This window comes from Panicum hallii, chromosome 2 (assembly GCF_002211085.1).
Source record: "Panicum hallii strain FIL2 chromosome 2, PHallii_v3.1, whole genome shotgun sequence".
In the NCBI taxonomy this organism is placed as follows: Eukaryota; Viridiplantae; Streptophyta; class Magnoliopsida; order Poales; family Poaceae; genus Panicum; species Panicum hallii.
Window position 1 is genome coordinate 14,509,532 of NC_038043.1, and position 21,582 is coordinate 14,531,113.

The 21,582-nt window shown below is 46.0% G+C and overlaps 3 protein-coding genes across 9 annotated transcripts; 1 reads left to right on the top strand and 2 right to left on the bottom strand.

The window, feature by feature from the left end:
* Positions 1 to 7,011: 7,011 nt before the first annotated feature.
* On the top strand, positions 7,012 to 8,725 carry LOC112879529 (pollen-specific protein C13-like). Of its 5 annotated transcripts, none has more exons than XM_025943805.1 (3): positions 7,012 to 7,723; positions 7,827 to 7,981; positions 8,068 to 8,725. In XM_025943805.1, exon 3 carries the CDS (start codon positions 8,078 to 8,080, stop codon positions 8,591 to 8,593), a length of 516 nt encoding a protein of 171 aa, XP_025799590.1. In that variant the 5' UTR covers positions 7,012 to 7,723; positions 7,827 to 7,981; positions 8,068 to 8,077; the 3' UTR covers positions 8,594 to 8,725. The 5 variants fall into 5 exon arrangements, with proteins under 5 accessions (XP_025799590.1, XP_025799589.1, XP_025799588.1 ...); XM_025943804.1 differs by having other exon boundaries at positions 8,071 to 8,725; XM_025943803.1 differs by having other exon boundaries at positions 7,827 to 8,725.
* A 35-nt stretch (positions 8,726 to 8,760) lies between these two features.
* LOC112879527 (dynamin-related protein 1E-like) lies at positions 8,761 to 14,347 on the bottom strand. Of its 2 annotated transcripts, none has more exons than XM_025943799.1 (15): positions 13,745 to 14,347; positions 13,529 to 13,592; positions 13,316 to 13,423; positions 12,865 to 12,966; positions 12,504 to 12,554; positions 12,342 to 12,403; positions 11,727 to 11,817; positions 11,552 to 11,616; positions 11,022 to 11,216; positions 10,812 to 10,931; positions 10,654 to 10,724; positions 10,000 to 10,225; positions 9,697 to 9,747; positions 9,181 to 9,579; positions 8,761 to 9,074 (listed from the first exon to the last, which is right to left on the bottom strand). In XM_025943799.1, exons 1-15 carry the CDS (start codon positions 14,204 to 14,206, stop codon positions 8,940 to 8,942), a joined length of 2,202 nt encoding a protein of 733 aa, XP_025799584.1. In that variant the 5' UTR covers positions 14,207 to 14,347; the 3' UTR covers positions 8,761 to 8,939. The 2 variants fall into 2 exon arrangements, with proteins under 2 accessions (XP_025799584.1, XP_025799585.1); XM_025943800.1 differs by having other exon boundaries at positions 13,330 to 13,423; positions 13,745 to 14,220.
* Positions 14,348 to 14,366: 19 nt separating this feature from the next.
* Positions 14,367 to 20,653, bottom strand: LOC112879528 (NEDD8-conjugating enzyme Ubc12). Of its 2 annotated transcripts, XM_025943801.1 has the most exons (7): positions 20,475 to 20,653; positions 19,933 to 20,019; positions 18,358 to 18,470; positions 15,997 to 16,105; positions 15,624 to 15,702; positions 15,403 to 15,519; positions 14,367 to 14,804 (listed from the first exon to the last, which is right to left on the bottom strand). In XM_025943801.1, the coding sequence occupies exons 3-7, from the start codon at positions 18,464 to 18,466 to the stop codon at positions 14,667 to 14,669; spliced, it is 552 nt and encodes a 183-aa protein (XP_025799586.1). In that variant the 5' UTR covers positions 18,467 to 18,470; positions 19,933 to 20,019; positions 20,475 to 20,653; the 3' UTR covers positions 14,367 to 14,666. The 2 variants fall into 2 exon arrangements, with proteins under 2 accessions (XP_025799586.1, XP_025799587.1); XM_025943802.1 differs by lacking the exon at positions 19,933 to 20,019 and having other exon boundaries at positions 14,371 to 14,804; positions 20,475 to 20,652.
* Positions 20,654 to 21,582: the final 929 nt, after the last annotated feature.

The following is a 21,582-nucleotide window of genomic DNA, read 5'->3' on the forward strand; positions in this document are numbered from 1 at the left end:
CCCTGTTTTTCTTACAAATAGTTCCCTGGATCTTGTTTCAAGCGTAGTTTTCGCGTTTTAGCTCCGTTTTAGGTGTTCTTTATATCCACGCGATCGTTGTAACGTGTAGAATAGTTCTAGGCCAGTTTTATGTGCTGTTTCATTGCTTTGTTGTACTGTTTCTTATATTTTATCCTTGTTTGCATGTATGTGTGTGCTGGACTATGTATTGACGTTGCGATCGTGAGTAGACGTCGAGCCACCGGAGCAGTACCAGGAGCAGCCATCATCCGAGCAGTTCGAGCAGCAGCCGGGAGAGTATGAGGAAGGCAAGTATAACATGAACCTCCTATCACTTTTAAATACAATTTCATACTGCATTTTAATACTGTACGCCTATAAGGACTTTCCTAGCCACTTTATATCCTTTATATATATATCCTTTGGGTTGCATTTTGGTTAGTTGTGCTAGGTTGCTGCGCTATAACACACTTGGTCCTTTTTAATTAATTTGTTAATGATCTTATGCAACTTAATTCTGGAGCCGACCCTCTGTGCTGTGTGCTTGAGTGGTTTGTGCGTCCTTAAAAGATGTTTTTGTAGAAACTTGGTTTAGGGGGCCCGCACGGTGCTTAGTGCCTGGTTGGCCACTCTCCATAAGGACCGGTTCATAGAGCGACAACCTGGGACAACCGCGCAACCACAAGACTGGAATGGGACGGTCTTGACTTACTAATTAGGTCGTGTTGGTTCGGGAGTAACTTACCTGCGTGGGCAAGAGGGGTGGTAAGTTTCAATGGTCCCTGCTCCTCCGACTTGGTCTGTGCTGTGTGTCTTGTACCCCCGGAGGTGGGCCCCATCGTTGCTGATCCAGAATCCTTAGCGGTTACACCTTACCAACATGATCCTTTGTAACGGTCTCGTAGTGTGCTTGCTAGCCATCTCACCTAAGGAAGTGTGATGAACAACTAGCGTAGCTCACGACTTGTGGGTAAAGTTGTGCAACCTCTCGAGAGTGTAAAACTGATATATCAGCTGTGCTCACAGTCATGAGCGGCCCAGATCCTCTGTCTGATTAGTGGGGTTATCAACCTTTGATTAGGGAGATTCCCCGGGTGGTTTGGGTTCGGATGGTTCTCAGTAGTTCTTAATTAATATTGATTAATTTATTATGCAATTGGGTTTATGGTAATTCATCTACTAGTAGTAACTAGCTTTAATAAAATTTGCCAAGACTAAAAGCTAATGCAGTTGAGTCAGCTAGCCTAGAGCCTCATAGTTTGTGTTATACTTGTTGAGTACGAGTTTGTACTCACACTTGCCTCTTTACTCTTCTGTTCTATTTCGGATATCTTCGACTGCTGCTCAGTGCCTAGTAACGTGGAGGATTACGACAGCGGCTTCGACGACTTCTAGGCGTTTGTCTCCCAGTCGACGTCCCTGTGGCGCCCCGCTCTTCATGTATTCATTTTACACTTCCGCATTCGTTGAACTGATTTTTGATTCAGTTGTAATAAAGATATTCATTTTTCATTTATACGCTTTTATTCGTGACATGTGTTGTGATATCTTGATAATATGTTGTATATATGCGTGACTTGATCCTGGCGCGTATATGATTGCTCGATTTATGTTCTTATAAATCGGGTGTGACATTCGGGGCATGAGCACCTCATAGCTTCGATGCAGCCAAGAAAGTACTCGAAGAAGAACATCAAGACGAACCTTCAAAAGAAGCCGAAGACTACTTCGAAAGTACTCTAAGCCTGCAGTACTTAGCTACGAAGAGCTCGGGGGCTTGTCAGACCCGGGGCTACGGGACTGTGTACATAATGTAGTTTAAATAGGATTAGGAGATAAAGCCTGTCTTATCTCTTAGTTATATTGCTCTCTACTCGTATGGGTAGGAGATAAAGCTAGTCAGTACAGAAGGAAACTACTTGAGTTATATTCGGGTACGATTCCTTGGCTAGTATTGGGCTAGAATTCATGTAACTCTGTCCTCCCGGATATATAAGGGGGGGCTGGGACCCATTCAAAACACAATATCTACACCCAAGGCAATACAAACCACCATACGGGACGTAGGGTATTACGCACCTCGCGGCCCGAACCTGTCTAAATCTTGTGTTCCTTGCACCTTCAAGTTCCTGATCTCGGCGTCTCGTCACCTAAACTTACCACCTTGGGTATACCCCTCGGTGGGCAGCCGGTAAAACACCGACAGGCTGGGCGTAGCTACATGACTCGGCGTGTCTCCGTGACTCCGCCAGCAACCCTGCTCGGGGGCTGGGTGCCGCTACCTGACTCGGTGTGTCTTGACAACTCCGCTAGTGTAACACCCTAAGGTAATTTCCTTAAATTTTAATGAATTTATTTTGGCTCAAATGAAATTTCCAGGTTTTTCTGAAATTTCTGTGGCATTTAAAGCAATTTATAACACAAGAAAATAAAATTAATTATAGGGTCAACTTGCTTGTGCATTCATGCTGGTGCATTGTTTTATTTGTGTTGGGTTTGAATTCAAATTTATTTGAATTCAAATGGAATGGTTTGAATGGTTTGAGTGTGGAAAAGGAAAAAGGAAAAGAATAGGGAAAGGAAGCAGCCCAAACCCTTTGGCCCGGCCCAGTTTTTCCCTCCCCTCTCCTCTCCTCTCTTCTCTTTCCCTTGGGCCCTTTCCCCCTCTCCCCTTTCTTCCCGCGTGGGCCGCACCAAGGCCCAGTCCGCTCAGCTCTGCGCAGCCGGCCCGAGCGCGCCTCCGTTCCTCCTCTCCCGCTGACTGGATGTCCCCACCTGGCAGCCCCCGTTCTTCTTCCCCCTCTCCTCCTTCTTCCCCGGTGCGCAACGGCCCCGCGAGATCGCCGGCGACCCTCTCTCCCTGGGCCCGCACGCTAGTGTGGCTCCGCCGCCCTACAAAGAGCAGCCCCAACCCATCTGAACCCTAACCCTAGCCCTGCATCGCCCGAAGATCTCTAGCGCCGCCGCCTCCTTCTTCCCTCCGCCGCGCAGACGCCTCGGCCTCACCGTCGATCGGCCGTTCCGCTGCACCCCGGACCACCACATCACCCGCAGTAGCTCCGCCTCGCCGCCAGGAAGCTTCCCGAAGCTTCTGCCCTCGACCTCCACCCACGGGCACGCCGGAATTTAGCTCGAACGCCGTCTCGGGTAAGCTCGCCGCCGTGGCAATTGCTCACCGCCGGTGCCGCTCCGGTCTCGCTGACCCCTCCGCCGGATTCGCAGGAGCACCACGCGTCAATCCGTGGGGTCCAGGAGCCTGGAGCACCCCGGCATCATCTCCCCCTGCGAGAGCCCGAGCCCTTCCGCCGCCGGTCGTCGTCGTCTTCCTCCCTCCGTCGCATCTCCGGCCTCCACAGCCCCTCGGTGAGCTTCGCCTCCTTCCCCTGGTCCTTTTGCACCAGATATCGTCGCCTTTAGCTAACCGTAGCGCCTGGAACGCCGCTCGCCGGCAATGTCCGCCGCCCCGAGCCGCCCTCGCCGTCGTTCTGCCCTAACCGAGCCCAAAACCATCTCCACAAGTGCCCAGCCAGGTTCCTCGTGTTGTGCTGAACCTCCCGGGCTTGATCTCGTCGTGAACCATCCCCGGGAATGCGAGATCGCGTGTCTCCGGCGAGCCTCCGCCGCGGGAGCCGAGCTCCGGTGGCCGGCGCCGCCGTCCCGCGCGCCCATCTGCCCGAGCCATAGGATGCGAGGCGAGCGGACAGGATTAGATCGAGCCGAGATAGATTAGAGCCGCCGGATCACGATCCAACGATCCTGATTAGGGGGTACTGGTTCAGCTCTGTTTTAAATCTGAGCGGTCGGTTTGAAATCCAGCGGTCGTGATTGGATCAAGAGTAGAGAGAGTCCGGGGCGTAGGATCGAGATCCAACGGGTGAGAACCGCGCGTACCCTTTCGCGTAATAGATCTAATCTGAGCCGTTAGATGGAGATCCAAAGGCTCAGATTTGGAGATACCCCTTCAGCCGTTCCTTTTTGCTAAAGAGCCCCTGCCCTTTTGAGGAATCAACCCGCAGTCCACTCGTAGTTCAAAGATATTTGCAGATAGGTCCTTTTCTTACCTTTGGACCCCCTGAGTTTCCTGGAATTAGTGCCCGCAGTCCATGCCTTGTGTTTTCACGTGCTAGCCCTTGTGTCTACCCTTTATTTATGTTTAGGTCCCTAGTTTTTGTCCAGAACCCCCTGTAGTCCAGTTTTTCTCGCAGATAGGTCCCTAGATCTTGTTTCAAGCGTAGATTTCGCGTCTTAGCTCCGTTTTAGGTGTTCTTTACGTCCACGCGATCGTTGTAATGCGTAGAATAGCTTTAGACTAGTTTTGTGTGCTGTTCTGTTGTATTGGTGTACTGTTTTCTTATAGTTTGCTATTGTTTGTGCATGTGTGTATGTGTGGACTATGCTTGATGATCGTGAATAGACGCGGAGCCTTTGGACGAGTACCAGGAGCAGCCATCTTCTGAGCAGTACGAGCAGCAGCCGGGAGAGTACGAGGAAGGCAAGTATAACATGAACCTCCTATCACTTTTAATACAATTTCATACTGCATTTTAATACTGTATGCCTATAAGGATTTTCTAGCCACTTTTATCTTGTATATTATACCTTGGGTTGCATTTTGGTTAGTTGTGCTAGGTTGCTACGCTATAACACACTTATTCCTTTTTAATTAAATATGATTAATGGTATATGCAACTTAATTCTGAGAGTAGCCCTCTGTGCTGTGTGCTTGAGCGGCTCACGTCTCGATAAAAAATGTTTTGTTAGAAACTTGGTTTAGGGGGCCAGCACGGTGCTTAGTGCTTGGTTGGCCACTCTCCATAAGGACCGGTTCATAGAGCGACAACCTGGGACAACCGCGCAACCACAAGACTGGAATGGGACGGTCTTGACTTACTAATTAGGTCGTGTTGGTTCGGGAGTAACTTACCTGCGTGGGCAAGAGGGGTGATAAGCTTCAATGGTCCCTGCTCCTCCGGCTTGGTCTGTGCTGTGTGTCTTGTACCCCCGGAGGTGGGTCCCATCATCGCTGATCCAGAATCCTTAGCGGTTACACCTTACCAATATGATCCTTTGTAACGGTCTCGTAGTGTGCTTGCTAGCCATCTCACCTAAGGAAGTGTGATGAACAACTAGCGTAGCTCACGACTTGTGGGTAAAGTTGTGCAACCTCTCGAGAGTGTAAAACTGATATATCAGCTGTGCTCACAGTCATGAGCGGCCCAGATCCTCCTTTTGATTAGTGGGGTTATCAACCTTTGATTAGGGAGATTCCCCGGGTGGTTTTGGTTTGGATGGTTCTCAGTAGTTCTTAATTAACATTGATTAATTTCTTATGAAATATGGGTTTATGGTAAACTATCCACTGTAGTAAATAGTTTTAATAAAAAATTGCCAAGACTAAAAGCTAATGCAGTTGAGTCAGCTAGCCTAGAGCCTCATAGTTTGTGTTATACTTGTTGAGTACTAGTTTGTACTCACACTTGCCTCTCTACTCTTCTACTCTGTTTCGGATATCTTCGACTGCTGCTCAGTGCCCGGCAACGTGGAGGACTACATCAGCGGACTCGACGATTTCTAGGCGTTGTCTCCCAGTTGACGTCCCTGTGGCGCCCTGCTCTTCATGTATTTATTTTACGCTTCCGCATTCCTTGAACTGATTCTTGATTCAGTTGTAATAAAGATATTCATTTTATAATTTATACGTTTTTATTCGTGACACGTGTTGTGATATCTTGATAATCTGTTGTATATATGCGTGACTTGATCCTGGCGCATATATGATTGCTCGATTTATGTTCTTATAAATCGGGTGTGACAGCTAGTGACCCTATTCCGGGGCTGGGCGCCGCTGCCTGACTCAGCGTGTCTCCGCGACTCCGCCAGCGACCCTGCTCGGTGGCTGGGCGCCGCTACATAACTCGGCGTGTCTCCGCGACTCCGCCAGCGACCCTGCTCGGGGGCTAGGTGCCGCTACTTGACTCATCGTGTCTCCGCGACTCCGCCAATGACCCTGCTCTGGGTCTGGGCGCCGCTACTTGACTCGGCGAGTCTCCGCAATCCTGCCAGCAACCCTGCTCAGGTGCTAGGCGCCACGCACACAACTCGGAGGTCTCTGAGACTTTTGATCGGCCTAAAGAGGATGGAATTTGTTTATTGACCCTCGCAGCGCTTCTTCAAACCGTCCCGAGGCTTAGGGCTGCACTTAACGGATGCGCCTGGCGCATCCCGTCGAAGATTTGGAATCCAGGAAGGGTGTTCATCCCGTTATGAGCACCAATCAGCTTTGTGACTATTCGGGCAGAAGATTGACTCAGCTGCTCGGTGCTCAGGGGCTTGACGGAGGGAGACCCCAGGTGCCCTGACAGAGGGCCCGACCGGCAACCAGATGGGCCGGGCCGACTACACAAGAAAGGCATATTCAGCCCAAATACAGTTGTAATCCGATTAGATCTTTTATACAGTAAGGGGACTTGCTATGTAAATCCTATCCCCCTAGAGTATACAAGGAGGGGCAGGGGTACCCCTAGGTCAACACACATCATACCAGGCACGATGGCCTCCCATCATAGGCCTCGGCGGCTTCTCATCCCAAACGCAAGGCAATACAGATCCACCCCTAACAGGACGTAGGGTATTATGTGCATCGCAGTCTGAACATGTCTAAATCATTGTCATGTGTTACCATCGAGTTCTTGGTTCTTAGATCTTCCTCACCTCAAATTTATCACCGGGTATACCCTTGGTGGACTTGCCGGAATCCCAATCCAACAGTTACTCTGCCCCACTTTAACTAAACTCGAAGAACCGAACCGAGCTGACCGACCGGAACCGAAATAACCGAAACCGAAATTTTCAGTCTCTAATTCGATCTTAAGGTACAGGTAACCGTATTTAGTCCGGCTAATTCGGTCATGAGCCTTGGTTACCCGAAATAACCGAAATGCACAAAGAAGCCCAATAAAACATACCCAAAAGCCCTTTCCAACCCCAGGTATATAACAGATATTTCCTACCCCACCAACCCACCCCAGCCAGGCAGCCACCAGCCGCACGCTCGCACACAGCATCCACATTTTGCTAGCCTGCACCTGGCCAATCGCGTCCAGCTCAAGCGCCGCCGCGGCGAGCACCTGCTCCCGGCCTCCCGCGCCGCAAATCAAGGTCTGCGGCACCTTCCCCACGCGGCGGACCTCAACAGTCAACTCCTCCCCTAGTGCAGGCAGCGTCTACGGCTTGCGCTTTCTAGCCCACAGCGCGGCCTGCGACTCTTCCCCAGCCTCTTGCCGCCGGAGCTCGAAGATGAGGTCCTCGTTGCCGCGTCAGAGCGCTGGATCTGCGGCGGGGTGGCTCGGCGGGTGTCCACTTCTCAGCTACTAGAGTCTTCCGTCGCCCCCAACCACAAGCTTTGATCTGCCGCCGCCCACCGCTCACTACGCCGTCCTATCATCCCCGCGAGCGGCTGAACGGGAGGAGGGGTTCAGAACCATCGCGTGCGGGCGCAGGAGGACGGGCGGAGGGGAACGAAGCCGCGCGACGAGGATCTGCTCGTGCACAGGAGAACGGGAGGAGGGGGTCCACCTGTCTGAGAACAGGAGGGGGACGAAGCCGCGCGAGGCCGGGGGTCGCCCGGGGTCTGAGCGCACAGGACGATCGGGCTCACCTGTCTGTGAATAATGACGTACCAAAGTGAGAGCTACCGCAGAATCGGTCGGCTTTTTAGAAATAGGTACAGATAAAGATAATATTTTTTTCTTTTTTCAGTGATACATATATATACCCAGACTAGTAAGTGTAGTTGAGTGTGTTTATCTTTATTGGGATTAATATAGGATGCAGATTATATGCAGAAGAATGGATGGATGATTGAATGGTCAGTATGGGTCTAAATCACGACATGTAACGAGCGAGGGACGGACGGCCTCTGCCATAGCTGCCATTCCTAGCTACAATTGCTCTCCATCGATCGTTCGTCCGGGCCTTGCGAGTATGATTTGAATCATGCATATAGCACTGCTACATATATACCTCGCATCTCGCCGGCGACCAGTGTTTGTAACGGTCTTACTACAGCAGCCAGTTGATGATGGCGCGGTGGTCGGCGGCGGTGTTGTTCGCCGCAGCGGTGTTGACGGCGGCGTCCAGTTGCGTCCTTGTCGCGGCGGTGCGGGACGACGACTTCTTCGTGGAGGGCTCGGTGTACTGCGACACCTGCCGTGCCGGGTTCGAGACGAACGCGACGACGCCGATCGCCGGCGCCAAGGTGCGGCTGGAGTGCCGGCACTTCAAGAGCGCGAGCGGCGCGGTGGAGCGGTCGGCGGAGGGCTCCACGAACGCGACGGGGCAGTACCACATCGAGCTGGTCGACAACCGCGGCGCCGAGGAGGTGTGCGTGGTGGCGCTGGTGAGCAGCCCCATGCCCGGGTGCGGCGAGAAGGAGGTGGGCCGCGACCGCGCCCCCGTCGCGCTGCTCACCGACGCCGGGCTCGCCACCACCGTGCGCCGCGCCAACCCGCTGGGGTTCCTCAAGGAGCAACCGCTCCCCAACTGCGGCGAGATACTCGCGAGCTACGCGCTCCGATCCGCGCCCAGCTACTGACGGCATGTTTGTCCCTGGCATGCATCCTGCTTCTTGACCAGCATGCGCCTCGCCTCAATCTTGCTTGCATTTCATTCCGATCCCACATGTTTAGATTACGAATAATCTCCATCAGCTAGCACGAGCAATGTAGGTTATTACTATCTCTGAATCATATACTATTTCGAAAAAAAATCTCTGAATATATATATATATATTTCGTGTAATTAAAGCATGTCCATTATCTGTTCATTATCTCTGAATCATACATATATGATATATACACTACGTAGCGCGCTGCCAAAAGGCCCAAAACTGGTGTGTCCGTCCGGCGCGATTCTAATCCTTCTCATCACTTAATCACCACCTATCTGTTGCTGCTCCATGCCACAGAATCGATCTCATCCCTCGCAGATTTGTACAGTTCCAGCCTCTTCCAGCACTGCTGCCGGCGCTCCATCATCGCCGGGTCCTCATCCAGCAGATGCACAAACTCCCCGGCCTGCTCCGGACCGCATCAAACAATAACACACTCGAGTGAATTCGGTTATCAATTTATCATATAGGAGTGCTCGGACACGAAAACAGTACATACGGCAATCGCCTACCTCTTTCTTCCCGATCTGCACGTAGAAATGGTTCAGCAGAGATCTCTTGGCCTCGCGCACTTGGCAGTGGACAGCTGCCTTGGGGATCGTCTTCAAGAGTTCGTCTCCGACCATCCGTATGTACTGGGACACGTTGGAGGCAATGTTCCTGTAGTGCCCGTCGCCATAGCGGTCCAGAGGCACCGGCGACTCCGCTGAAGCCTTAGCTCCCGCCTTGCTACTAGCATCAGCAGCAGGCAGATCTTGAGGACGGTTCCGGAAGAACTCCACCGTTGGGTATGTAGCCTCCATTTCCACTAGACGAAGAGCTGTGCTGCGCCCATCCTCCCGAAATCGTTCCAAGGCTTCATTAGCAGCGGTCGCGATCGCAGTTTGAAGAGTGGGGAATCTTCTCAGTTGCTGCAATCCGCAAAGCATGCATACCATGTCAATCTTTTCTTTTCTTTCAAGGATTGGATGTTTATCATATATTGCTAAGATGCGAAAGCACTGAGAATAATGGAAAAGGGAAGCCACCTCTGTCTCTCCTATGGATTTCCTGACCAAGTCTTTTAGAACAACGTGGACCTGGAAAAATAGATTTGTCAGACATCTTACCGAGAATCAGAAGCTAAGGTGTTTCATCAAACATGGAATGCAAGCATTTGGACCATGTCAATGCAGAATACAACTATTAGAGCATAAAGATGAATGCATACGCTGAGCCATTAATTGAAGGCCCGAAGTCAGCGTACATCATCACTCATCAGTTGATCATTTAATGGAAGATTAACTCAACAAATAGCAGGACTACATACGAAAGCCATGGACAGAATTTACCGCATCAACCGTGGCTTCAGCTGGTCCCCTGAAATAGGTAAGGCCAGTTCCAATAAGCCGACGGTATCCTTGTTCAGGGGCGATAAGATGGGGCTGATAGCCATCTGCTTCCGAGACCACCTTCTTCACGTTTTGCACAGATAGATAACGGTCAAAGGGAAGCTTCTTAAAAGCAGCAGGGAGCTTATGATCAAACACACCGTAAATTCTATCGCCGCCTGATCTCCTGCAGTTAGGCATGAAAGAGTTCACGGAACAGAATAAACCTAAGAACATAATATAATTGCATGAATCCACAAAACAATACAAGATGAACTGTTAACGCAAACAAGAAATATTTCATATCCCACGTATTGTAGCAACACTTAAAAATAAACTGAATGTTTAAGGACTTATTTTTCAAAATGTTCACCATACAAGATAGTGAGTGGAATCCTAAAGCACCATAAGAAAAAAAAATGGAACATAGATATAAGGAGTGAAAAAATTAGTCCATGGACCAAACATGCAGGTGAAATAGTATCAGAAGATTACAGATGGTTTATCATGTGCTACTGGACATTTAACAAGTGAATAACACGCTTCATTAAGTAAATCATCCATGCTATGTACTAAGAGAAACAAAATGAGATATGAAAGAAGGATGACGCCAACCCTCCATCAAGATGTTCCTTGAAGACGTGGTCAAAAGCACGGCACAGGTCCAATATAGTGTAAAGTTGTGCCTAGGATTTATGGAAAAGTTATCATAAGATAAGAGAAAATACAACCATGATTTCATTGATTATAGAAATATGATATAAATGACTGACCCCTGGATCAGCAGCCACAGCTCTCCCAATGGTATCCAGCTCTGATTCAAGTTCATCTATAGTTTTATTGATTACCGCTGTGATACTAGGAATGCGTGCTTTGATGACAGATTCAAGATGCTGAAATGTTGTAATAAAATTACTTTGTAAGTTTCTAGGCAGCTTTTTTTGGATATAAGTCCAAGAAATGAGATTTAAAGCTTCAGGTACCTCAGAAAGAAGCTTAGCAAGGTGTTCAGAACCCATCCGGCTTGCTAAATGTGCATAATCAGGACTGCTTTCAAAATATTCCCTTTCTTTTTCCCTTGCAGCAATCATGTCAACCTTCCTATTAATATCTGCTTGCGAGCGGTTGACAATTCCAACCCAAGGATTCTGCAGCCGATAGGCCCTTCCCTCGAGAACCTTAAAGGGAAAAGAAAAACAAAAACATTCAAGTTAGTATGGGCAATGAATCGGTAACCTTACTATTAGAGTATATTAGGGATATCTCTATATTAGGTAGATTAGGATTGTAACCATATCCTACCATATCTGTAGGAGAGGCTCCTTGCCCTCCAAGTCATGTACCCCTATATATACCGGCCTAAACCTTAATGCAATACAATCTATTATACGCAATCTATTATTCTACAATTACAGATGTCAGAAAGGTGTGATATGAACAAGACAAAAAAGCAAGTTGATCTTTTTAAGTTGACGACATTCAAGTTGGAGACAGTAGGCAAGATTAATCTTACATCCAGAGCATTTGTTCCTTTGTCCATCAGGTCCAGCTTTGTCAACACACCAAAAGTCCTTTCACCTAATCATGTACAAAATTTATGTTCATTGTATGGAGAAAATATGAAAGTTTGCAGTAGTAGTCTAGATGTCAAAATTTTTCCTATGTGCACTAGCATTAGATATAAGCACCTGTTGGATCAACTTCTTTTGCGAGCTTAATTGCGTCAGAAGTCGCAATATCCTGGTTTGCTGGAGATATAGCCAGAATGATACAGTTGGGCTGCAAAACATGTATGAAACTATGAATATCTTATTATCACCTACATAAATGGCCACCAAGGTGAAAAGTAAAAGAATATCCCCACATAGCCAGGAATTTTGTTGTATCAACAGAAGATTGGCGATACATATGGAATTAGTGATAGAGATAAATGTGTCTAATAGTAACACCTACTTTTCTAGGATCCTTATGTTACTTATCAAGTATGATGAAAACTAGGGGTGGTAAAGGGTCTCAAATTTTAACCTAGATAATCTAAGGGCCGGGCTCTTATCTTATATATATTTGAGCCAAAAATACATAATGGCTAAGTTGGATTGTGAAAAGAGCACCAGGGCCATGATCCATTACCACCACCCCTGGATGAAAAATAGATGCCCACGTCCGATATGGAAAAGCTACATGTACTGATCAAACTATTAGACTCATTGTGAATACAAAACCAGATTAAGTAATACAGGAACAAAGGGCTCGTTGTGAAGACATTATAATTAAAATGGGATGTTATTTCGTTAATTAGTTACCTTATCAACATATGAGCGAACCATATTCTCTATATCTTGAACAATACTTTCAGGCTGTCCTTCTGTGTATTAGCAAATCAACAAGTTGCCAGAGGTGAATGATAACACAGGAACAAAAATAAAAGCCTTCTTTTTCACTTTTTAATAGAAGAATAGTATTACCTACAGCAACCTTTGTCAACCCGGGAAGATCAACCAATGTTAAGTTCACAACTGCAAAGAAAAGGCTTAAAACTATTATTAACCTAAAACGTAAAGTAAACAGCAGGCAGAAGTTCACACTTCAACAACTGTACAAAACATACAATAGGGATGAGTTATGACAAGCCATAGCAGGCTAGAAATTCAGAAAATGATAATTCTTTTTAAGTGATTGATATGTGGTTTGAAGCATTGTAATCTGGAAACATGTTTCATACAATCATTCAATTCAACTTGCAAGGCTGAAAAGTATTTCCCATGAGACATACAGCATGATACAAACTGAAGATTGAAGAAAGAGGTCAAAAGCAAATAGATTTACCCTTGGGCGAGTAGATGCTGAGGTGAATAGGGACAGGAGATATTTGTTTAGTTTTCCCAGTCAGTCTATCCGTCTCATCAGCAATTTCTTGTCGAACACGGGCTGCACCACATTACAGAGATAATATTGTTTGTGCATTGGTAGTTTAGGAAATTCCAGTTGGCATCACAAGAAACACATTATGCACAATCAGTGTACGTCAGGAACTTGACCATGTCATATGTTTTAGTTGAGTCTCGACTTTCACAAAGAGAATGAGGAATGCAGGGGCCTCCGGACCTGAACTTTATAAGTTGCACACTAAACTATACGGATGCTGATGCTATGTTAATTTTATCAAGCTGCCATGCATCAGAAACTGGGAAGGTTCATAGAGATGTCTGACGTGATTGTTTTGATCCATAGTGGATAGGGGATACAGAGGGGGAAAAAATTAGGCTGATGTTCCCACCGAAGTCTGTAAACCTTGTCTTTGGCATATGTAAGAACTCTGCATATTCCTGGGATCCATCGTCTGTCTGGTGCAGCTGCAGTACTAGTGGCCTCCGAGTGACAATTCCTGTACATATATTATACAGAGAAAGTTTATTCCCTAAGTTACTCTGAAGAAATTAATCTATGCACTACAGAATAGCTGGATTGAATTAAAATAGCTGGAACTGACCCGATCCACGGGGAAGGAAATCGGTGCCAACAATGCTCTCAAGTACAGAGGACTTGCCAGAACTCTGTTGTCCACATAAAACAATTATTACGGGTGAATCAGTAAGTACTTCGGTAGTACCGAAGTAATGATTGGTAAAACGAGAAGAAATTAATACCGTAACATGCATGCTGTGCTTAAAAGTAAATGATCGGGGAAATGGGGGAAAAGCAGAACCTGGCCTCCGACGACGGCGATGGTTGGGAGCGACTCCCAGAGGGTGGGCAGGTCGCCTCCTCCGTGGTCTCCGAGGGCGGTGCAGGCGCGCTGGATGCGATTCATCAGCCCGATCAGGCCCTCCATGGACGCCATGATCTTCTTTTTCCTCTTTGATTTGCTTCTGAAACTCGCTTGCTTTCCAGTACGGATGGTATTGTTCCGCTGCTTTTTCGTGAGCAAGAGGAGGACTGGAGGAGCCAAGGACGACTCGCTGAAAGAAGAAGGTTCGAAGAAGAGTCGCCCGGGAAGAAAGAAAACCTCCCCGCGAAGGAAGCGAAGCCAAGGACGACGACGGCCTCCTCCAGAAGGATGACGACGCGGCGGCGCTTTGAATTCCACGGGGCAGCTGGGCAACTTTTTGTTTGCTCGGCCAGCCCAAGATGAGGTGGCCCAGCCCCAGCCCAGCCCGGGGTGGCCCATTTTCTTTCTTTCTTTCTTCTTGCCCACCTTCACACAGCAGCAGCCTCCTTCGGTTCGAGTCGGAGTCCCCCAAGCACCCTAGACCTTTTAATTGAGGAAGGAGGGATTTGCCTACAAATACCATTTTAACTTGTTTTGTTCATCGAAAAAAGAAAACAAATTTCTTTATGAATTTACTTCCCATTCCCCATTTAGGATTTATCAAGTTACACAGTTGACATACACATCCTTGTCATCTGTACCACCACCCCGTCATCAAATTTAACTTACGGGTTTTAAACACATCACAAGGACGGGCAAACATGCACATCACACGACGGGCGATTTGAATTTTGCTCCCAGAAGCAGTTTCCGCGCACTGAAAGCCACACCAATCGAGCAAAGCTGGGCGTGCTGGTTGGGATACAGGGGCCCAGTGGCGCAAGGCGGCACTAGAATTCGTTTCACAGCCAGCGCCAAGTCAAGCACATCTTGGGAAATAGTGTTGGCCTACGTAGCCTCCAGCCATCGCCCTTTTCACATTTGCCTCAAACATCTTTGGGTTGTCGCGAAGGACAACTGCAGCTTCGTGGTTCAATGGATCCTCGTCGTTTGGTTGCTGCACATAACAATGTAAACATTAGCTAACCCGCAAAAAAAAAAAGGAAGGTTAAATATTGATAAAGTTTTTTTTTCTTGAGATGGTTTTCCAATGTAACCGTGGTATTTCCAAGATGTCATCCTTGAAAACATGGTTCAGAACCAAAACTTACTATTTTAACTGCCACGAGTACAAGCTCCATCTAGTTTTGCTTATATGTTGACAAAACAATGGACTGATCAATGACAATAAAACATGGAATGCACTCTAATGACTAAATACAAAATATTTGTTACAATAGCTACAAGCAAATGTCCGTTTACCTCCCCTTTCATGAGAACAGCTAAGGACTAAATTCAGTTCTACAAGTACTGCAGTACATACTGAAGAATTTATGGAATACTTAGAGGTCTTGCTCAGGTTGGTTTGTCCATTGTGAAGATAACATCCTTGCAACCACACTAGTGGTTACTTCTTTAAAAACAGCAAATCTCCATGAAACATAGTAATGGTGACAACAGTGCATGCACAATTGCAAACACTACTTTTCGTCTTCCTATTTTTTAAATCTAAAACATATTATTTGAATAAATGATGAATCAAGATAGCTGAATACCGTGAAAAGAAGATTCAGGCCATAAATAACAGTGTTGATGTTAAGAACAGGCTTCCAATCTTCACGCAGAATGTTCAGACATACATTGCCTTCCAAATCAATATTTGGATGGTACACCTGAATGCGTGTTATAACAACAAAGAGATTAATCGCTTAATATGGTATGGTATTCAGTGGATCATGAGAAAGGAACCATGGATGTACAGGATACTGTCTTATACCTTGGTCTTGCACTTGACCTTTGGAGGCTCATGAGGATAAGATGGGGACACTTGAAAGGTGAAAATAAAAGTGCCTCCCCTAGAAAAGATAGTGAAAATACAGTTAAATTGGGAAAGGTTCAGAAAATTGACAGCTGGCAGCAAAGATACTACCCAACAATTAATAATGAGGAGATGATGCTCAGAAAATGATTAAAAAATGAACTCATTAACTTAGGGAGTAGTCAGCATAATAGTGACTTTTAAACTATTTTGGGTAGACTGAATTGACAGCCTCTCCTCTAGAGCGATAACATAAACACAATTCCGATTGGAATAGATTCTCTTAACTTGGTTATGCAGCAGGGCAACTACCCTGAAGAGTGTCACTTACATATAATATCCTTCATCAGGTCGGATCATGATCTCAAAATTCATTAGATCATCCTTGCCATTAGGAAAAGAAATCGATGTAGTCTTCGGTAGGTTGAGCTCACTAATATCTGCAACGTTCAGACAGAACTAACCACATAAATAAGTCATCAAGGCACATTCAATTGGGACCATCAGAAAACCTGAAATTAGTCAGCTACATAAAATAAGTTGATAACTAGCACCCCATTTAAGAATTCATGCATCACATGCCCACACATTTTAAATTAGGATCATGGCTTATTTAATTAGAGTTAAGAAAATAATTAGATAATGAGCGGGTTGGTGCACAAAGAAAAACAGTTACCCTTTTTCTACAAATAGACAGTGACAGCAATTCCCATGTATGAGAAGAAATGATTACTAACCATAGTATAATTGATTGATTCTGGTAAATTCAAAATTCAAGCACACTCTGTTTTGGCACCACTCAATTCATCAAACAACGGTATCCAGAGCATATTTATCAGGAGGATGAGAGGGCACAGTACAGTCTGTACTGTAAGCAAGTTACATCAGGAAAAGAACAACACCCTCAAATGAAAAAAGAAATACAACACCACCTCTGACAATGCAATTGTATTTCCATAGTCACAAGTGGAACTGAGATGCAACATACAGCTCTCCCATTTGCATGCAAATCAACCCATGAACAAAAATGCTACCCATGTGACACATGCAACCACTGGTAACCAAAAACGTACTACTTACCAAATGCAATCCATGGAAAACAGTTCAACCAATGGAAAAGATGCAACACCTTCAGACATGGAAACACAAAATGCAAACAAATGACGAATGCAATGGAAAGCCAATGCATGACACTTGCACAACAAAACATCTAAAATTAAAAAGGAATGTATGAACAAAATAAAACTTGCACTAAAAAATATCTGAAAAATGAAAAAGATGAAACAAACTAAGTTTTCGCCATTGGCAATGGCTCCTTACGCACGCATTGCTGGGGGTCACTGATGCACCATCTTGGGCTGTGGCTGCTCCAGCTGCCTGAATTGCACCCACACAGATCCAAAGGCAAGGAGCGCAGAGAGCCATCAATCGCTGACAGTTGTTCTTGAGTAGGCATCTTCCATCGTTAAATTAAAAAAAAAGATCACTATGATTAAGGGTATGCTTGCAGCAGCTACTCGAGGTGACACTTTACTGGCGAGTATAAGATGTGGAACTTCTGGCAGAAGCATAGTGAGATGGGTACAGAGGTGAATTGGTGGTGGGAGGACACGCATCAGTGCAGGTCTCGCCAGATTGTACAGCATCATCTCACAGTTGGTGTCGAGGAAAGCACGTGGCAGTGGAGATGAAAAGGCACTAAGGTCTGGGACCAAGTTAAGTATAGGGAAGAAGAGAGCATGGGAGGTGGAAGAACCAGAGGAGTCAATAGGAGAGGATCTAAGATAAATTTATAAACGTCTAAAAGGCGTATGCACTATAGTCAGTGGCCAGGGGAGGATCTACAGGGGGGCCTAGGGGGGATCAAGCCCCCCCTACAAAGAATGAAGAAGAAGAGGTGAGGAAGAAGAAGAGGAAGGGAGACGAGCCCCCTCTTTACTTGGCTGCTGGATTCGCCACTGTCAGTGGCGGAGCCATGTTGGGGCTGTAGAGGGCTCCCCCCCCCCCCCCCCGCCCTGAGAGAAAATGCTGAAGATCCCAACGTATGTGTGCAAACGTGTCCACTGGTCTCACTCTCTCACGCTCCCATCTCTCACACCATTAGTTGATCGAGCATTTATATTGCTACTTACATATGGGAGCTCAAGTATTCCTAGAAACTGTCTTGCAATTTAGCATGGGACCATATCAAACAAGGGCTACGCACAAAAATGCATCATTGCATCTTTCATCTTTCAATAATCAATAAAATAAATCAGTGTACTCGTTGGGCTATCTCCAAAAAGGTAAGGACGCACATCAGACAGTAGTACTAACAACTAGCAGTAACTGGAGCTAACGCAACCTTTGCCATCTAGTGCTAGCTCATCAGTGGAATCTGGAAAGCAAGCATGCAAGTTTGAGTACTAACAATATTGTACGTGCTCGATTAACAAGCATTTGGGCCCCCCCTTGATTTCAACCCATGCTCCACCATTGACTATAGTCAAATCATATTAATGCAAGATGGAAGGAATTTGTAATGTCCACCACTTCTAGTAAGAAATAACTCATTACATGCTATCTTGTTTTATGTGGGGCCTTAAATATTGGAACAAGCAGCGGCAAACAGATTACGATATTATGAAACAGATAGCTAGAAGAAAGAGTCAAGAGATTGATAGAAGAAAGAGTCGCCTATAACTTAACAAACCTTTATGGAGGCGGAGCTCCCCAGCAGACTGCTTCTTAACAGGGGCCTTTCCAGCAGCACTTGCAGCCTCTTCTTTCTTTTGACCCTTTATTTTGAAAAGATTAATCATCTTTCTGTACAGAAAAAGGAAAGAACCACAGTAAGAGATCAGAGAGCAGTATGTAGAACTTCGAGATTTTCCAGTCAGTGGAGAAAATGTCTCCTAGGACAAATCAATTCCACAACAGCATCTCTATGATTTAGAGTGTGTTCGTTTCCTGGGGCCTAAAGTTTAGAGGGGTCACATCAAAGAGAATCTTGTCATTTAGAAGTATTAAATAAAGTCTAATTACAAAACTAATTGCAGAACCCCAACGCTAATTCGCGAGACGAATCTAATTTGTCTCGCGAATTAGCACCCATCTGTGCAAAAAGTTTTGTAATTAGACTTTATTTAATACTTCTAAATGACAAGATTCTCTTTGATGTGATGGGTCTAAAATTTAGAGGGTAGGAAACGAACACACCCTTAGTTTATTTTGTGTTATATTGACTAAATATGTTCCACGCCACCCTCTTAGACTAAAGCATGTAAACCATGATCAAAACATGGGGAACAAAAACAAAGATGACTGTGAACTGCAAGAGGTGTTATGTAGCAGAAATAATTCACTGCTAAGGTTAACATGATAGCAAGACAGATAAAAAACTTCAATATAATTATTTACATAATAGTACCATGTAATTATTCACAGATTAGTGAAGTCCAGCTAGCAACTATTACCCAAAGGTATCAAGGTGGCCCGACCAACTGTGGCACCTGTGGAGAACCTGGGCACCTAGGTCTACACATTTTCCAAGGTGTTTTTCCCCTTTTGGACACAGCAAGCAATAATGGTTCATGTTTGGTTTAGTAGTGAACTGTAACGGGCAAGTAAGACAGGAGATCAAATGCAAAACAAAGAGTAGGAGGAATTACATGAACTGGAACAAAAGCCTCTACTAAGCAAACATAGCAGTTTAACTGTAAAGGTATTATGCAGCACACAGTTACATACCAAACAGGAAAGCTAGAATGTTAAGTAAATGCAAGGATGATAAAGTGTTCACACAAGTTGACAACTGGTGCTTTTGTGAACTTTCTACATTGATCCGAATTTATCCAAGATGCCGCTTTCGCCAAATTCATGTTCCTATTTGCAATCATGTGTAAACGGCTTAAATGTAGCTCTGTAACATTTTTCCATAAGGAGGGTAGGTTAACCATGGGATTTTTTTTAGCTAAGGTACTGCTTAGGGATCCCTTGAATGTGTAGTAAATTTGCAGAGAGGCAATAAGTTAAATATAGCATGAAAAAATACTAAAAAAATAAGCCATCCATATGTATCTAGAACTGTCCTGAAATGCAAAATCTGAAGGTAACTGGAAATATAAATACATTAACTGAGAGTCTGACACATTTAACGCATGAAAAAGTTTGCTCAATAAATTAGTTGCAGTAGCATACAACAAACTACCAGTAAATGGAACTTGTTTAGCTGAACTTAGTAGAATACAACATTATTCAGCAGAGACGACAAAATATGACTACTCACCTAACAGAACTACATGCCAAAACTCGCAAGCTTGCTAAGAAAAAGAAGCACTGGTCTTGGTTTGCAAATACTTGTTGATCATGAGACCTAAAACAAACATGAAACATGAACTCAATATAACCTAAAACCTAAGCATCCGGCCAATTTCGCGAGAATATTCACCTGGCCACCTGGGTGAGGTGACGTGACGTGAAGTAAGGGGTAAAAAATTATTGGCATCGATGGTAAACTAAGCATCCAGGCAGGGATAGATAAATCCATGGCAATCAGTAGGGGCGGATCCAGTATAGGACATGGGTCTACACAATTTTTGCAAAAAACAAAAGAACCGAAGTTTAGCAGGTAAATACATGGTCGGATCCGAATAGAAATAGCATACATCACGTCCCAGCATAGGACGATAATTTTTGCAAACAAAATCGAAGTTAGTTAGTAGGTAAAATATTGTGACTGGATTCAGATCCGAATACAAATAGTTTTGTTAGGGTTTGGGGTGCTCCGTCTCGCACAGCAGAAGGAAAGAGAAGAAGGGGCGGGCATACCTGGTGGATGCTCGTTGCCTGCAAAGGGCTGGGCGAAGACGTGACAAATGGCGCCGCCGCTCGCCCAGTCGTCGCCGCCGCCAGGGAAGGAAGAGCAGGAGAGGAGAGAGTCCGAGACCGAGATGAAGAGAAACAGAGAGAGGAGATGAACCTGAGGCCCTGGGCCCTGAGCGGGAGGGCTGTCGAGCCGACCGAATTTTGCATTTTACCCCTTTTCCCGAAAAAAATTGACGTTTGAACCCTGACCGACTTAAACCCATTTTTGACCCTGGGATCGGCGCGGAGGTATCACGCCTCGGCCTCAAGGGGGCACAGCGCTGATTCAACGGACGTGGCAGGTGACGGGACGCCGACGTGGTAGGGGGAGCGCCAAGATCCCTGGCGCCGACCTTGGCGCCAAGTCCCCAGCGCCCAGCTCTCCCTCCCTCTCTCACGCTCTGTCCCGCTCGGCTTTCCTTTGCCCAGCCCACGCTCCCCTCCCTCTCCCTCCTGTGCCGCAGCTCCGCTCCCCTCCCGCGCCGCCCCTCCACTCGCCGCCCGCGTCGGGCCCCACCTCGCTGCCCCCGTCCCGCACCGCACCCGGCTGCCTCCCGCAACCACCGACGGCGAGGATGATAGCCGAGGGCCAGTGGGCCTGCGTGCCCCGCTCCCCCGGTCGAGGTGCTGCGCCGCACCTCCCGGCTGTCGGCCGAGCGGCTGAGCTGAGCCGCACCGGAGGTAACTCAATTCTTTTTAGTTAAATTAGTTGATGTAGTTAGCAAATTAATTTAGATAATTAGAAAAATTAGCTAGATAGTTTGATTGTTATGTAGTTAGGCATGTAGCTAGGTAATTTAGTTATCTAGTTTAATGTAGTTAGCAAGTTCTTTTAGAAAATTTAGTTAGTTACATAGTTAGGTAATTTTGTTAGTTAGCAAATGTAGATAGTTAGCAAACTGATTTAGATAGTTAGGAGCTGTAGTTAGCAAATATAGGTAGATAGTTAGATAGATAGTTAAATTAGTTATATAGTTAGGTAACTTTTTTTAGTTAAATTAGTTTAGATAATTTAGTTATATAATTTTAGTAGTTTAGTTAGATAATATAGTTACAAATTTTCTGTAGATAA

Excerpts from the sequence above, each read along its gene's own strand:
- LOC112879528 (XM_025943801.1), bottom strand. The coding sequence starts at position 18,466 with ATGATTAATCTTTTCAAAATAAAGGGTCAAAAGAAAGAAGAGGCTGCA. Across the intron at positions 15,703-15,996 it reads CCTGATGAAGGATATTATAT|GGGAGGCACTTTTATTTTCA; the intron begins GTAAGTGACACT and ends TATCTTTTCTAG. Across the intron at positions 14,805-15,402 it reads GCCTGAATCTTCTTTTCACG|CAACCAAACGACGAGGATCC; the intron begins GTATTCAGCTAT and ends TGTTATGTGCAG.
- LOC112879529 (XM_025943803.1), top strand. The coding sequence starts at position 8,078 with ATGATGGCGCGGTGGTCGGCGGCGGTGTTGTTCGCCGCAGCGGTGTTG.
- LOC112879527 (XM_025943799.1), bottom strand. The coding sequence starts at position 14,206 with ATGGGCCACCCCGGGCTGGGCTGGGGCTGGGCCACCTCATCTTGGGCT. Across the intron at positions 12,555-12,864 it reads CAGCATCTACTCGCCCAAGG|TTGTGAACTTAACATTGGTT; the intron begins GTAAATCTATTT and ends TTTTCTTTGCAG. Across the intron at positions 11,617-11,726 it reads AAAAGAAGTTGATCCAACAG|GTGAAAGGACTTTTGGTGTG; the intron begins GTGCTTATATCT and ends GTACATGATTAG.